This window comes from Penicillium manginii, assembly GCF_028828005.1.
Source record: "Penicillium manginii strain IBT 31320 chromosome Unknown utg000004l:1.0-7231830.0:1.0-7236170.0, whole genome shotgun sequence".
Classification (NCBI taxonomy): domain Eukaryota; kingdom Fungi; phylum Ascomycota; class Eurotiomycetes; order Eurotiales; family Aspergillaceae; genus Penicillium; species Penicillium manginii.
In genome coordinates, this window is record NW_026643105.1 from 2,125,808 (window position 1) to 2,139,303 (window position 13,496).

At 50.3% G+C, this 13,496-nt stretch overlaps 6 protein-coding genes across 6 annotated transcripts; all 6 read right to left on the reverse strand.

Moving 5' to 3' along the window:
- Positions 1 to 182: 182 nt before the first annotated feature.
- On the reverse strand, positions 183 to 2,251 carry N7533_004512 (fungal specific transcription factor domain-containing protein; the record flags this gene model as incomplete). The annotated part of the gene is made up of 3 exons (XM_057101162.1): positions 183 to 331; positions 393 to 1,427; positions 1,483 to 2,251. The coding sequence occupies 3 exons, from the start codon at positions 2,249 to 2,251 to the stop codon at positions 183 to 185; spliced, it is 1,953 nt and encodes a 650-aa protein (XP_056960792.1).
- Positions 2,252 to 2,856: 605 nt separating this feature from the next.
- N7533_004513 (putative l-fucose permease) lies at positions 2,857 to 4,467 on the reverse strand (the record flags this gene model as incomplete). The annotated part of the gene is made up of 5 exons (XM_057101163.1): positions 2,857 to 3,448; positions 3,501 to 3,852; positions 3,907 to 4,041; positions 4,089 to 4,180; positions 4,241 to 4,467. 5 exons carry the CDS (start codon positions 4,465 to 4,467, stop codon positions 2,857 to 2,859), a joined length of 1,398 nt encoding a protein of 465 aa, XP_056960793.1.
- Positions 4,468 to 5,252: 785 nt separating this feature from the next.
- Positions 5,253 to 5,951, reverse strand: N7533_004514 (uncharacterized protein; the record flags this gene model as incomplete). Its single annotated transcript, XM_057101164.1, has 3 exons — positions 5,253 to 5,636; positions 5,698 to 5,785; positions 5,830 to 5,951. The coding sequence occupies 3 exons, from the start codon at positions 5,949 to 5,951 to the stop codon at positions 5,253 to 5,255; spliced, it is 594 nt and encodes a 197-aa protein (XP_056960794.1).
- Positions 5,952 to 5,955: 4 nt separating this feature from the next.
- Positions 5,956 to 6,204, reverse strand: N7533_004515 (uncharacterized protein; the record flags this gene model as incomplete). Its single annotated transcript, XM_057101165.1, has 1 exon — positions 5,956 to 6,204. The coding sequence occupies one exon, from the start codon at positions 6,202 to 6,204 to the stop codon at positions 5,956 to 5,958; it is 249 nt and encodes an 82-aa protein (XP_056960795.1).
- Positions 6,205 to 6,670: 466 nt separating this feature from the next.
- N7533_004516 (glycoside hydrolase family 95 protein) lies at positions 6,671 to 9,161 on the reverse strand (the record flags this gene model as incomplete). Its single annotated transcript, XM_057101166.1, has 3 exons — positions 6,671 to 8,346; positions 8,396 to 8,619; positions 8,668 to 9,161. The coding sequence occupies 3 exons, from the start codon at positions 9,159 to 9,161 to the stop codon at positions 6,671 to 6,673; spliced, it is 2,394 nt and encodes a 797-aa protein (XP_056960796.1).
- Positions 9,162 to 10,007: 846 nt separating this feature from the next.
- On the reverse strand, positions 10,008 to 11,961 carry N7533_004517 (putative FAD monooxygenase; the record flags this gene model as incomplete). Its single annotated transcript, XM_057101167.1, has 2 exons — positions 10,008 to 11,261; positions 11,317 to 11,961. 2 exons carry the CDS (start codon positions 11,959 to 11,961, stop codon positions 10,008 to 10,010), a joined length of 1,899 nt encoding a protein of 632 aa, XP_056960797.1.
- Positions 11,962 to 13,496: the final 1,535 nt, after the last annotated feature.

A 13,496-nucleotide genomic window follows, 5' to 3' on the forward strand; every position in this document is an offset into this window, starting at 1 on the left:
AGCATCTGGATGTCTTATTTTCAATCGGGGTTTAGGGACAAATCCGTGGAATAACCCTACTGGCTGATTGATATCCTAATTATCCCGATCCAATTACCCGTCGGGAAATTCATGATTGCGGGGAATCTCAAACATTGCCGAGTACGAACGGCTAAAGAATCCTTTGATTAACTCTGACTGTGTCACAAGCAAAGTCCTCTGTGGCCCATTGTCCATCGATAGGTGGATAAAACCTCTTTTCGTAGCGTTTGCAGTTCAGCCTCACTCAGTTCGGGCCGTCGGGCATTGTACAGTATGGATCTAAATGCTTTCCGAAATGTTTTCTTCATTGCTAGATATCAGCCACATTTATCGCCAGACAGAGTAATAGATACTTGCCTGGAATTCTGTACTCAAAGTGACAATTGCGGCTTCGTGTGCTCGGATAATTACCTCGCACGCCTCCTCCACGGAAGGGTTAGGGCCAATCCGAGACATCCGCTCTGCGAAAAGCAATAGCACAAAGCTGCCATGGAAGAGATAAATTCCAAACAGATAAGGCATAAATGATAGCTCTGGATCGACTCTGAGGATATCTGAGATCGCCTGGGCCGCGGCAATTGAGCTTGAAGAGCATTCGGCGAACCTAGACGAGGTGATCCAGTCTCCATCGTCTTCGAGCATAGTAATTGCATCCCAGTTACCGTAGACTAGAACGTAGAGAACCTTAATGATGTATACTGCATATGCAACCACCATTTTCGCAGTGTTTCGTTGCAAAGATGTACCCGAAGGGCTGTGAGACAGACTTTCTGTGTCCGAGAGCTCACAAAGACTGCGCTCACAAAGAGTGAGGTTCGCTTTGATTACTTCAAGGGAAGCATCATTGTTTGAAATCAAGCGTGGATGATACTTCTGTAGACGGAAGTCGATGATATCTCCAAGAATGGCCATCATGGGAAGAAAATATTCGAAGAAGCCGGTTCCAGATATTTTCATCGGTGGGCCATAAGTGCGGAGCTGCAAGGTTTCCATGTCAAGCACATCAAAGGTCTGCCACAAGCCTTCTGGCAATGGGCTGAAAACCTCACATTCGGCGTCAAGAATGTCCAACGGCCGATTGTGTGAGAGCGCCAAATGTCTATCCACCGTGTAAGCAAGCCAGAACACCCGGCGACGCTCTTCGTGTTCCTCGGCAGAACCTTGTGACTGGCCCGATGTTGAAGGCTCTTTGTGTAGTCCGAGATGTTGAATCAGGCCCACCGTCTTGTTCCACCACTTGATGCAGTCTGACTTGTACTCGCCGCCAGAAATGACAATCGTCAAGAAGAGAAACGTAAGTACGTCGTCAACACACGGCGTAGGGCCAGTACTGAAAGTTCTTCGAGATTTTTTTAATTTGTCAGTGTCGAGGCTTGTTGCGGAGTCTTCTTCCATCTGCCAGCCACCTATACCAACAGTAAATGTAAACATTGCCCCATTCTAGGAGTGCTAATGACCCACCAGGAACCCGTCGCCAATTATCCATGTCCCTTCTCCGTAGAAGAGACATCGCTACCCCATACAGGTCGTTGACAATTCGCTGCCGTGATCCAGGGAGGTGAAAGATCCGGGAATCGGCAGTGTGCGCAACACACCACAACATAGTCGCCAGCAATGCAGGCGAAGTTGACCGCGGTCTTGACGGATGTAGAACCCATTTCTTTCGTAGCACCGTTGACAGAACATAAGGGCTGTGAGTGAAGTAGAGAGAAATGCCCGGCTCTGCGAAGAAAATATCCAGCAGGTCGCAAGTAGTAGCTGGAGGGAGAATATCCTTTAAAGCAGGCAGGAGCGAGTTGAGGCAAGGGTAGCGACATGCTGAGTCCAGCTGGTGACTCTGGTGACTACCCGATGTGCTTGGAGATGCTGGGAAGGCGCTGAAGAGCAATGGATCCGTCTGGGGCATGTGCGACGAATCGAACCCCAACCCAAACTGCGGTGATTTCCCAATGATCTGAAATTGTCCCAAGTCGATATCGACATTATTTGACTGGTCTGACGTGCCGTCGAGACCTTGCAATGGTGCCAGTTGTAGCGATGCCTGTATATCGTCTTGATTGTCCGTCAATCGTTCAGAGGATACCCCCGACTCCATGGGCGAAGCTGATGCTTGAAAGCCCACATCTGAACGAGATCGAGCGCTGACGTTCCGCCTAGCCAGATTAGTTTTGCGCCCTCGTTTCTTGACTTGGCGGTTGTATTGACAGCGATGTCCTAGCGCTGGGAACATTAGATGAAACTGAGGCAAACAATGATAAGGAAGTTGAACGTAAAGGCTTACAATGGCAGCGCTCACTAAATGTTGAGCAATATATGAGCTCATCTTGATCTCTTCTTAAATGGGGAAGAGACAGTCTCACCAAGGCAAATCGCCATCACATCGTGTGCGGTAGAAATTGCACTGATCGCAGGCCCGGCCAACCCTTCTGTGGCTCATTGAGAAATGTCTCATCTGGCTGTCACTAAATCTTCAGTTTAAGAAAGACATTGTCGCCAAATGTCAGCGTGGAGCTGAGGGCTTTTCTGTGGTGTAGAAGCGCAAGATCGGCTTGAATCCTCAAAGTTTCCAGGTCCCGACCCCCCGCATTTCCCTTTCCCTGTCATGGAGAAGCGGGGATGTAGGTAATATACCCCACCAATCAGAAGCAGCTAAAGTATACCTGGAAGCTCGCTGCGGAGTCAGTAGTTACTAGTAGGAGTGTGCATTCGGCACAGGATAGGGTGATTAACTACTAGTTGATAATATACTGTAGACAGTTTAAAACTTTGGATTGACGAGCACAAGCCTACTCTGAGATTTCGCACATTACTATCCTGCCTATACGACCGCCCCTTCTACTGTCCCTCCTCAACCATTTCTGTCATCTGCTGGCTTCCCTTTTCTTCATCAGCACCAGTTCCCTGGGGACGAAGACCGACATCAACTGCAGTATACGCATCAGCGCAGTTACGGTATGAGGGCACAAAGTTGACACAGATCGGATAAGTCCAGGCCGCGACAAAGAAGCAGAGCGGAACAACCATTGCAAAGCTCGTGCTGCGAGCATCTGCTGCGACACCTAGGAGCGGTGGGACACATGCACCGCCGATGACACCACCAATGATGAATCCAGACCCTCGCTTCGTGTGATGACCTAGTCCGCGCAAACCCAGAGCGACAATGGTCGGGAAACAGATCGATTCGAAAAACAGCACAACATAGAGCATTGACATGCCAGTGTTTCCTCGCTGGGTAATGGATGGTGCGACAAAAATGATGCACATGGTCAGGAAAACGGCAAATACCCATCGAGGCCTGTAGAAGTGCATCAGGATGACCCCGACGAATCGGCCGACAGCGAACGCGGCTTGAGCCCCAGCGAGAAACTTGCTCCCCAGGCTGGAGCTCGTTCCCGGACGAGTCTCGGTGACATAATTGATAAAATATCTATGAATATTAGCTTCCAGCCCAATGATAATAGGTGAAATATGGGCCTTACCCTGCAATAGCTACTTGCGAGCCGGTGTAGCAAAATTGCGCAAAGGCCGCGTGGAACAGGCGGTACTGCTTCCATAGAGGCTTTTCATTATCACCAGCTCCTGTTTCCTGAGCCTGGTATTCCATATCCGCATCAGTGATTTCTGGGATGGTTGAGAAGAAGAAGACCACGGCAAGCGTGAAGACAAAAATTGCGATCGCGGTGTACACCCACTGGACGTTCTCCAGTGCCTTTTGGTCGTCGAAATCGAACAGCACATATGAGCCAAGAACTGGTGCGACCACTGTTCCGATGCCGTTGAACGCCTGGGAGAGGTTGATACGGATTTCAGAGTATTTTGGCGGCCCGCAGACTGTATGCTGGGTTAGACGCGGGTCAACTAAACGGAAAGCTTGTCAAGTCTTACTGGCAATGTATGGATTAGCGGCTGTTTCTAGCGATCCGAGACCATTTCCGATGATAAAAATGCAAGCGCAGAAGCCTCCAAATGAGTGCTGTTTAATTGCAGGGATTGCAAGGAGAGCGCCCAGGCCTTTCACAGCTTCAACGTCAATGATTGTCTTAACATCTTTCAACAGCTAAGCTTACCGTAGAGGAAGAGTCCCCAGATGTAGACAGCTCGATAACCATAGTGACGAAGAATCCATGCCGCGTGACCAAGAGATGCGAGAGGATATGCACTGGACAAATCAGCTTCCAAGGTTCAATTTCCGTGTGAAAATGGCACTATATGTACGAACCCAAAGTAGGCAGCCTGAAGGCCCGAGGATCTTGCCTTGGAGATATTAAGAGTCTCCTGGAAATGCTTGTTCAAAGTGTCGAGCAGCCCGTAAGAGAAGCCCCACAGGAAGAAGAGACTCGTAACAAGACAAATCGGATACAGCGACTCGCGCAGGGTTAATTCGGCAGCGCGAGTCCTGTCGCCGTCGCGCACCTTCAAACTGCGTCTCTTCCAGAATGAGGACATGGTGTTAAGTTGGTCGAGAAATTCCCGAGGCAAGGGAAGCGGATTGGTGGCCCGGTTCCATCTAGCTGCACGTAGTAGTATTTAAACTACCCGTGTTTAATACCGTTGCAGAGGACTATGTGACCAGCCTGCTTTTTAAGTTGCCAGGCCGCCTATTGACACGGGCCGCGCGGGGTGTGGGGGTGCTTATTGCCACAGGAATTTACCCATGCACTCACGGGACCTTCACTCATGTATGTGCCGCTCATTCTTCGGATAATTATATCGGGTCAATTCAAGTTCAATGTAGCATCGAATTTATTTCCCCGCCTTGGCAAGCTATGATCTATTCCTCTCAAGGCTTAGCTCACCCCGGGTTCCTCACTTGCGTGGATTCATCCTCTTCCCCGCATTTGCTTGAATGGTTTCTCCACATTCCGGGGAGGACGGGGTCATTTGCGTAGAGTAAGGGTAGATGCAAGGGACACGATCATAATACTGTACAGCAGATCGCCATGATCTGCTTGTGCCTCAAAATAATTTTCTGACTGATATTTCGTCCTCCTGGCTGTAGTGTAGTGCAGTGGGCGAGAAAATCCCTGGTGACATGTGTGAGTCTCGGAGAGTGGAACACCCCATGGCCCGTCCATGCCAGGAGTACTCTCCCTGCGCTTCCGGTGAGCCCAGGGAAGGTCCACGTTGACACTTCAGCGGTTGTCAGTTTGTAGCTGGTGTGAGGGTGCTGCATTGAATATTGGATGCAAGGCAAACTCCTATTCGTTCGATTGACTCCAGATTGCCAAAATTCAGATGTGTCTTGCACTACAGCGAGTTTCCTCGTATCGCCGGATGCCATCCTTATATAAATGACACCAGATATCCTTTTGTCTCATCCCATTAGTCAGTATGGGCAGGTCCATAACATCCAAAGCCATAATCCCATACAGATCATCCATGAGAGCTTCCACGGCCACCCTAATATACGCCTGCGGTTTATAGTCATCTTCTGTATTCTCCATGATCGGTATTTCATTAGCAGCCCTGGAGACAGCTACTACAAAGGGGAGCTCTTCGCGTTCCCTCTGAAGGGCTGAAGACGGAAGAGGCGAGTTAAGAATCGATTCCAAAGAGTCCGGTGTGACCATAATGCATACAGAAGTGGCATATCCACGAGAGATATTTGGCCGCATCTCATTAAAGCGCCAAATTTCTGTTAGCAAAGCTGTAAGCACACAAAGTAATATTGCGGACGTACCGCGAAACCTCTTCAGGCGAAGCGCCATCTAAAGTAGGATCTTCCACCCAGCATTTTTTCCGTAATTTGATCGCTTGATCCAGTCTGGGATGGCAATTGTGATAATCAGCAATTTCCTGCTGCATAACCTAGTCCCAGCGACTACGAAATTTAGTCCAAAGAGCTTCATGAGTTGGTCTATAATAGCAAGTGCGGAATATGATAAACCCCCAAGCAGACCATTGACTCGGATCAGAGGACTTAAACCCATTTTTTTAAGCTGTTAAGGTAGGGCGAAAAATCTCTCGCTCCGCCAACTTTTCATCTTCTGGTTTCTGAGCATCCGCAGCAGCCCGAGCTTCTTGATCACAGCGTTCTGCGACCTCCATCACATAGTCGAAAAGACCAGCTTCTCTGAGATCATTGAACAATGTTGTATGTTGTTCGTCTGTTAAGCTCATCATATCACCATCAGCGGGATTTAAGACCCGATTGTAGTCCCATCCCGGTGGGTAGAAAGACATGGTCACAAATGGTAAGTGAACAATGCAATGAAGCAATAGATGAAGAGAGAAAGAAGGAAATCCCTCAGAGGGATTGGGTGGGGGTTCCAGGCCCCCACTTGGCCGAGTCAGCCCACGGGGCACCACTGGGCCATGTGTATATCTACCTAGATAGCTTCATCTGATCACCACCTATTGCACTATTTACGTTATCCGATCTTTTCTGTATGACAGTACAATCGATCCCATGCCTCCAGTATTAATAATAGTCCGGCTTTCACATTAAGCCAGGCAATCCCCACATACCGTAGTGGACAGGAACATCCGACCTAATTTTCTAGGTGGAGCGGGACTTGCATAGAGAAAATATTCACCTCGAGTACTGATTGTCAACGTCAAGCTAATAAGAGGGACTTTCTTCCTGTACTAGGCTGAACTACCTATCGATAAATCAATCCACTCTCGAGGTCCCCACGCCCCCTATTTATTAGACAGTAATAGTATACTTCTTCCCCTTCTCCGTAGAAACCTGCCCGGTATACTTCTTGCCGTTCACATACAATGACGTATCACCATTGACAAGAAGTGTTAGTTTATTGCCCAAAAGCGACTTTATGGTCGCTTTTGTAAGCACGCCATTCTTCCACGCAATATCCACCTCGAAGCCGCCACGAGCAACAAGACCAGAAACAGATCCAGTGGGAACAGCAGACGGCAGAGCGGGCAGAAGATGAACAACACTCAAATGACTCTGCAGCATCAACTCCGGGATAGCAGCTGCGTAGCCTAGGTTTCCGTCAATCTGGAAGGTAGTCGATCCGCCTTTATCGCTGTTCCAGAGGTTGGTTAACAGGAAGGTTTGTATCCATGCTTGCACATTGTTCCAGGCATCATCCCCTCGGTATAGCCGGGCATATAATGAAATAGACCACGCTCGTGACCAACCCGTGCTACCGCTTCCACGATTCATCCGGCGGTCCAGCAAGACGCCCGCGGCGTCGGCGAGCTTAGTCGAAGCAAGCGGGGTGAGCTGTGTCCCCGGAAATAGACCGAACAGAGGTGAAAAATGACGATGGCCGGGATCCTTTTCGACAAATTCCTGAATCCATTCAAGGATCTGCCCATCTGAGCCAATTTTTGGAGGCCTGATCTTGCCCAAGTGCGTTTGGACTGAAGCTGACAGGTCGTTCTTGATTTTGAGAATTTGGTGCGTTTCATTCAGGGCAGTCAGCAATTCGAATAGGATGCTGTTGTCCAGTGCGGGACTTAGCGTCAGTGCCTCATCGTTTTCAGCAACTGTCATATTCGAGGGAATCTGGAACGCATTCTCCGGTGAGCAGGAGGGTCCACTAGTCAGGTATCCATCCAAGTCGAAGAGATAGCATTCAAAAAACTCAAATGCGCTCTTGAAGATCGGATACGCCTGTTCCTTGAGAAATTTCTTGTCACCGGTGAACCGATAATGCTCCATCATGTGAAGAGCCAACCAAGCGCCGCCCACTGGCCAGATTGAATACTTCGTTCCATTGTCAACGGGCACAGAATCTCCCCATAAATCGGTATTATGGTGCAGCACGAAACCCGGGCACCCATACATCCTCTCCGCCACGTCTGCCCCGCGCTCCTGGACAAGTGCAAGAAGATCCCACAATGGGGAAGTCAGTTCGTTCAGATTAGTCGTTTCTACAGGCCAGTAGTTCATCTCGAGGTTGATGTTGACCGTGTATTTCGCGCCCCAGGATGGGCTGTAGTCCTGGTTCCAGAGCCCTTGCAAGCCAGGGGGTAACGACCGCTCTCCGGTATTGCGAGAAGAGGTGATCAGTAGATGTCTGCCGTAATTGAACATGAGAGTTGCGAATTCGACGTCGTTGTCTGGAGATGACCTGTAGTTTGTCATGCGCTCGTTTGATGGTAGCGAAGCAGTATCATCAGTTGAGGAACCCATGTCGAGACTAACCCGGCCCGCGAGATTTTTATGATCTGCAATTGCTTCCTTACGAAGTGCCTCGTATCCCAGCTTGGTGGCAGCATCGAGCTTCAGATTCAATTCCGTCTCTTGGTCGCTATCTGTCTCATACCGATAGGACGACTCCGCGTCGAGGAAGAAGTCCACAGTCGTCGCGCCTGTCACATAAAGTTTGTCCCCGTTGGCAGTCACATTGCCTACTGTCAGTTAGTACTTATCACGCCACTTTTCGGAATATGGTCCAACCTTCATCCACGATCACTCTCACCCCTGCAGTAAATGTAGAGTAATCGACATCTCCCGTGTTGGCTTTCATCACGAGGGAGGCGACACCATCTACAACGCTGGCATTATTCGACTTAACGTACTTTGACCGACTTAGGTACGCATTCAAGTTGATCGCTTGCGAAGTATTGGCCTGGATACGGAAACCAAGTACACCAGACGGTGCGCTTGCAATGAGCTCTCGGCTGTACTGTGTCAGCACTTTTATCACAAAGATCCAGATAGAAACTCACGTATATCCTACGTCGTCAAACTCATACTCGCAAGCCGTGTATCCTTCAAGAGTATCAAGGTATCGAACCAGATTCGTCGCATCCCCCCTCTGTCCAAGATCAACATACAGATTCGACAGAAGCTGATAATGGCGCGGATCTGTAGACGACCCTGTCATATCCGACAAAGCCAATTCCCCCGCAGCCGTGATATTCCCATTTTGCAGAAGATTTCGGACTTGAGGAAACGCATCTCGAGCGTTCGAGTTCACTCGATCCTGGAAGGTCCCGCTCCAGACCGAATTTTCGTTCCAGGTGATAATCTCTGTGGGGAGACAGTACAGCGTTCCGCCCAAACGGCCATTGCCGACTGGAAGACTTGCGTTGAATTGCATACCGGGTGTGTCATACCAGAGGTAGCGGGAGCCATCAAAAGTCCGAGTCGCCCCTAGGCTTCCCGGTATGGTGAGGGCTGCCAGGGCGACTACCGCGCGCAAATGCTTGCCGAGTGGCATTGTAGTCACGGATGCGAAAGTAACTTACTATGAAGCACTTACGAAAGTATTTCATGGTAGAACGGTGTTGCACTTTATATCTTACATCGCCTTCAGATTACCCCGAGTCAGTTGATTCGGAGCAATTACCTCGTTGGGTGCCCTGAAGATCTACACACATTAACGGAGTAATTTTGAAGCATCCTACGGGAAATCTACGTCAACATGTGGAGAAGTACATCCTCGGGAATTTTGTTGTAGTATACAAGGGGGAAATGGCATGAAATGGGCCTATTAGCCTATTTCCCCGCAAACCATGATTCACCCTGGTTGAATCGGTTTATTCCAAGGTTGGAAAAAACAGATTGTACTTGTTGGCCCCAGGGGCTTCTACACTATCTTGACAACCAGGGTTCCTACAGACTTCTCAATACGTTCACCAGAACCCGAGGTCTATGGAATCTCCGGTTTGGTTTTGATAATAGTACTCGGTTCAAGAGCCGGGATAGCAGATCCAAGTTACACAAACAAAATCCCTGTTTCTATAGGGGAATAGGGTACAACAACCTTGGAACACAACATTTGAAGCGCATAAATATATAAAATAGCTAGTGACCCAGCCAGCCGATATGCGCTGCCTATTTCTCTCGTCAGTCCACGGGTATCATCTACTACTACTTACGAGAGGACTACAAGTTAATATAGAAGACAAGAGAGTAATAGTGAAGTGGTAGAATTCTATTCGTAATCATATTGAATAAATCGGAACGCCAATTATGCTCAAGCACTCGCTCTAAAAGAACGATATAAACAAGCTATTTACAGCCAAGAAATAAGATCATACAAAGTGCATCGTCGCCTTGAAGTTTACAGACGGCTCTGCTGGGAGTCCTGTCCCAAAGACTTCGTAGCGAAGGAGCCGAAGTACTCATTCAGGGCATCAGCGGTGCCGCTGCCCTCAACCAGCTGGATGGTGCAAGCGACGTGGCTGTCGGGGCGGGTAACGATGACACCACCCTTCTCAGCGTCGAGACCAAGCTTCTCGTGGGCCGCGAACTTGGCATTGGGGACACGGACATCGGGGATGTCGTCGGAGTACAGGTGGTGGTGGTAGTCACGCAGGATCTGGGGGATGGAGTCCACGTCGACCTCGTTCTTGGCAGCGGCATAGATGAGAGAGAGGGTGAAGAGTCTGGAGTGGGGGTTGTGACGCTCGAAGAAAGAGACATCGGCGATGTCAGGGCGGCGGTAGACGGAGAGGAAGGAGCGCTCCTTCTCCAGATTGGCGGCGAGATCGGCAATGGCCTTGCGGGTCTTGTTCTGGTTACCACCGAAGATGAAGATGCGGAAGGAACCGTTGGTGGGAACCTCCTGCTCGAGCTCAACGAAGTTGGCATCGGCAAGACGGGTGACCATGGTGGGGGTGAAAGCACGACCAGGAGTCAGGCGGACGTTGGGGATGTCGAACAGGGCCGACTTGGCAGGGTGGCTGGCGTCCCAGTTGAAGACGTTGGGCTTGTAGGCAACTCCGTATCCGCTGGTGAACTCGCAAGAAGACTTGAAAGTCTTGACAAACTCATCCTCCTCGACATCGCTCTTTGAGACGGCTTTGCTAGCAGAGACCTCACCGGCGGTGGGGCGGCGCTTGGAGAACAAAGCAGCATACTTGGCGTCGAAGTTCAGCAGAGTCTCGGCAATATCCTTGCGCTCGCTCTCGTAGGTGCTCAGAATAGAGCGATCGGCGAAGCCGGTCTCAACGGCGTGGATCTTCCAGGCCATGTTGAGAGCATCGTGGAAGGCAGTGTTCATACCCTGACCGGCCTTAGGGCTGTGGGTGTGGCAGGCGTCTCCACCCATGAACACACGCTCGTCCAGGGTGTACTTCTCGGCGATACCCTGTCCAATGGGGTAAACGGAGTACCACTCAACACGGTCCCACTCCACCCAGTAGGGCTTCAAGATGTTTTTGGCAGTCTGTTGGACCTCCTCGGCGGTAGCGGTCTTGCGGGGGTTCCAGTCGGCATCTGTCGACGAGGCGATCTGAACGTACAGGCGGACCATGTTGTCCTCGCGGGGAATAACCATGATTGAGCCAGCATCGGAGTGAATGGTGCATTTTGTCTGCAGAAAAGTTAGTTCTATGTATAGCCAGACAATCTCGTTGGTTATTGCTCACCTCGATATCAGGGAAGTTAGTGCGGACAACACCGTCCATGACACCCCAAACGTAGGCGATGGGGTCCTTGTGGTGGATCTTGATATCGAGCTGTTCACGGACGAAGCTGCGAGCACCCTCACCACTGAACAGGTATTTGGAGCGGACGGTCTCAATGACGTTGGTATCAATGCACTTCAGCTGCACCTCGACGGGGTAATCGGCGTTGGCGCCATCGTTCTTGAATCCGTGAATAGTCCAGGGACGCTCGACCTTGCCACCGGCCTTCTCGATCTCGTCAATGAAGACGCGCTCGATCTTACCCTGGTGGACAAGGGTGGTGAAAGGATAGCGGGTGTCGATGAAACGAGGGCAGCTGGGCCAGCTGCCAGTGCGGCCGATGCCAGTGCCATCAGCCTTGGGGTCCCAAAAGGCAACATCGTACACCTTGGCGGGCTCATATGCCATGATGGCGCGCTTGAGGCCAAGGTTTCGCAGAATCTCAGTAGAACGCGGCTGAATTCCGTCGGCGCGGCCAGTGGCGGTCGGTACAGGACGGTTGTCGATGTGCTTGACCTTGTAGCCCCAGCGGGACATACAGAGGGACAGTAGCAGGCCCACGGGGCCGGCACCGACGATGACAATGTCATACGTCTCTTGCGCCATGTTTTCTGATGGGAAATGGGGTCGGGAGGTGGGAGGGAGGGTGGGGGAGTAGAATACACGGAAAGTGGCGGAGGTCGAACTTGAAATCAGGTATTGTGCAAAGTAGTATATACCCTGTGTAGTGTATTCACGATCCAAGAGAAGAAGCGATGGAGGGCCATGGCGGGCTCATAAATAGTCTCCAGCAGGCCGGGGTAAGCGGGCCGACTTGGGCGAAATTGAGATGACGGAGAACAGCCACGGCATTGGGGATCGGTTGTATCGTGGGGAGCTGCTGGGAGAGAGCTGGGGTTGACCAATCAGAGGAGTGGTAGAGTGGTTTATACGTGCACAAGCGTGTGGGGACGCCCTGCATCCAGCGCAATGACAGAGTTGCCGTCGTTGATCCCGGTTGAACTGGCGAGGACGACGAGTGGTGGAGGTGGAGGAAAGTGGAGTCATCTGATTCTCCACTGCTGCCCGGCTGCGCGAGTCGGCAAGTGGAACTCGGTTGCTGCCCCGGTACATTCACACGCTACAAAGTATCCTGCTTGATTCCCTACATGAAGTATCTGCCTACTATTGCTTGATTGCCCTCTTCACCATTGGTTAAGGTACTTTTCACGCTTACCTAGGGCACGCTTGTCCACCGCGAGGACTATTTTATCCACCCTGCCCACCGGCCCCCCCACTTGACCGTGGCAGTTTGACTGGCAGTTTGTTGGCGGAAACCCGGTGAAGAGTGCCAGGTCCCTTTGGAGATTCTAACAGATTCATCTGAGTGGTACTTTATTAGCCTGGTTATTCTACCGGGCACGATCTCGGGTTATATGGCAAATTGGGTCGGTGGTTGTTGGTCCATTGTCCCGCCACCATTAGATATCGAAATTTGCATGCCCACTTTATCCCACTTTACATTGTGGGTGGAAGGGCTTGTATCTCGCATTCGAACTCATCATCCAGAGTCATTCAATGTGTAAACTATGTAACTACTGAGCATATCTCGATCTCAGGATCTCCGATAATCTCACTGATGATTTCATCCCGAGACTCTATCCGCGGGGGGGATTTCCACCGGCTATCCAAGGTTAAAAAGGTTCTTTCTAGTAACCTCGGGCCTAGTATTTTGCCTCCGTTCTCGCGGAAGTCAAGCTGGCAACCGTAACGGCCCTGTTAGGCTATTAGGGCCGACAATTCCGACAATTCCGATCTACCCAGCCCGACGGGAAGACCGGCAATAATGCCGGTTGGCAAGCTAAACCCCGGATCTAGTATTCTATTCTATCTTTTCTATTTAGATTCAAGTTATTTCCAGGTTTTCAAAGTTCAGCTCGCTAGTATACACAGATTTATCTAGAGCACAATGTACCTTCTCACTCAGGCTCAAGTTGGTACTAGTAATCATTAGTTATAACTAAAGGAGCTAGTACTTCAGGTCAATTTCGGCCTCAGGCCAACTACTTACTACATCATCAATGTCCGTCGTGGCAACAATAATTCTATTTAACACAAAATAGGGACACTCTACGGATTTTGAAATCCTCAAAGAGCCTCGT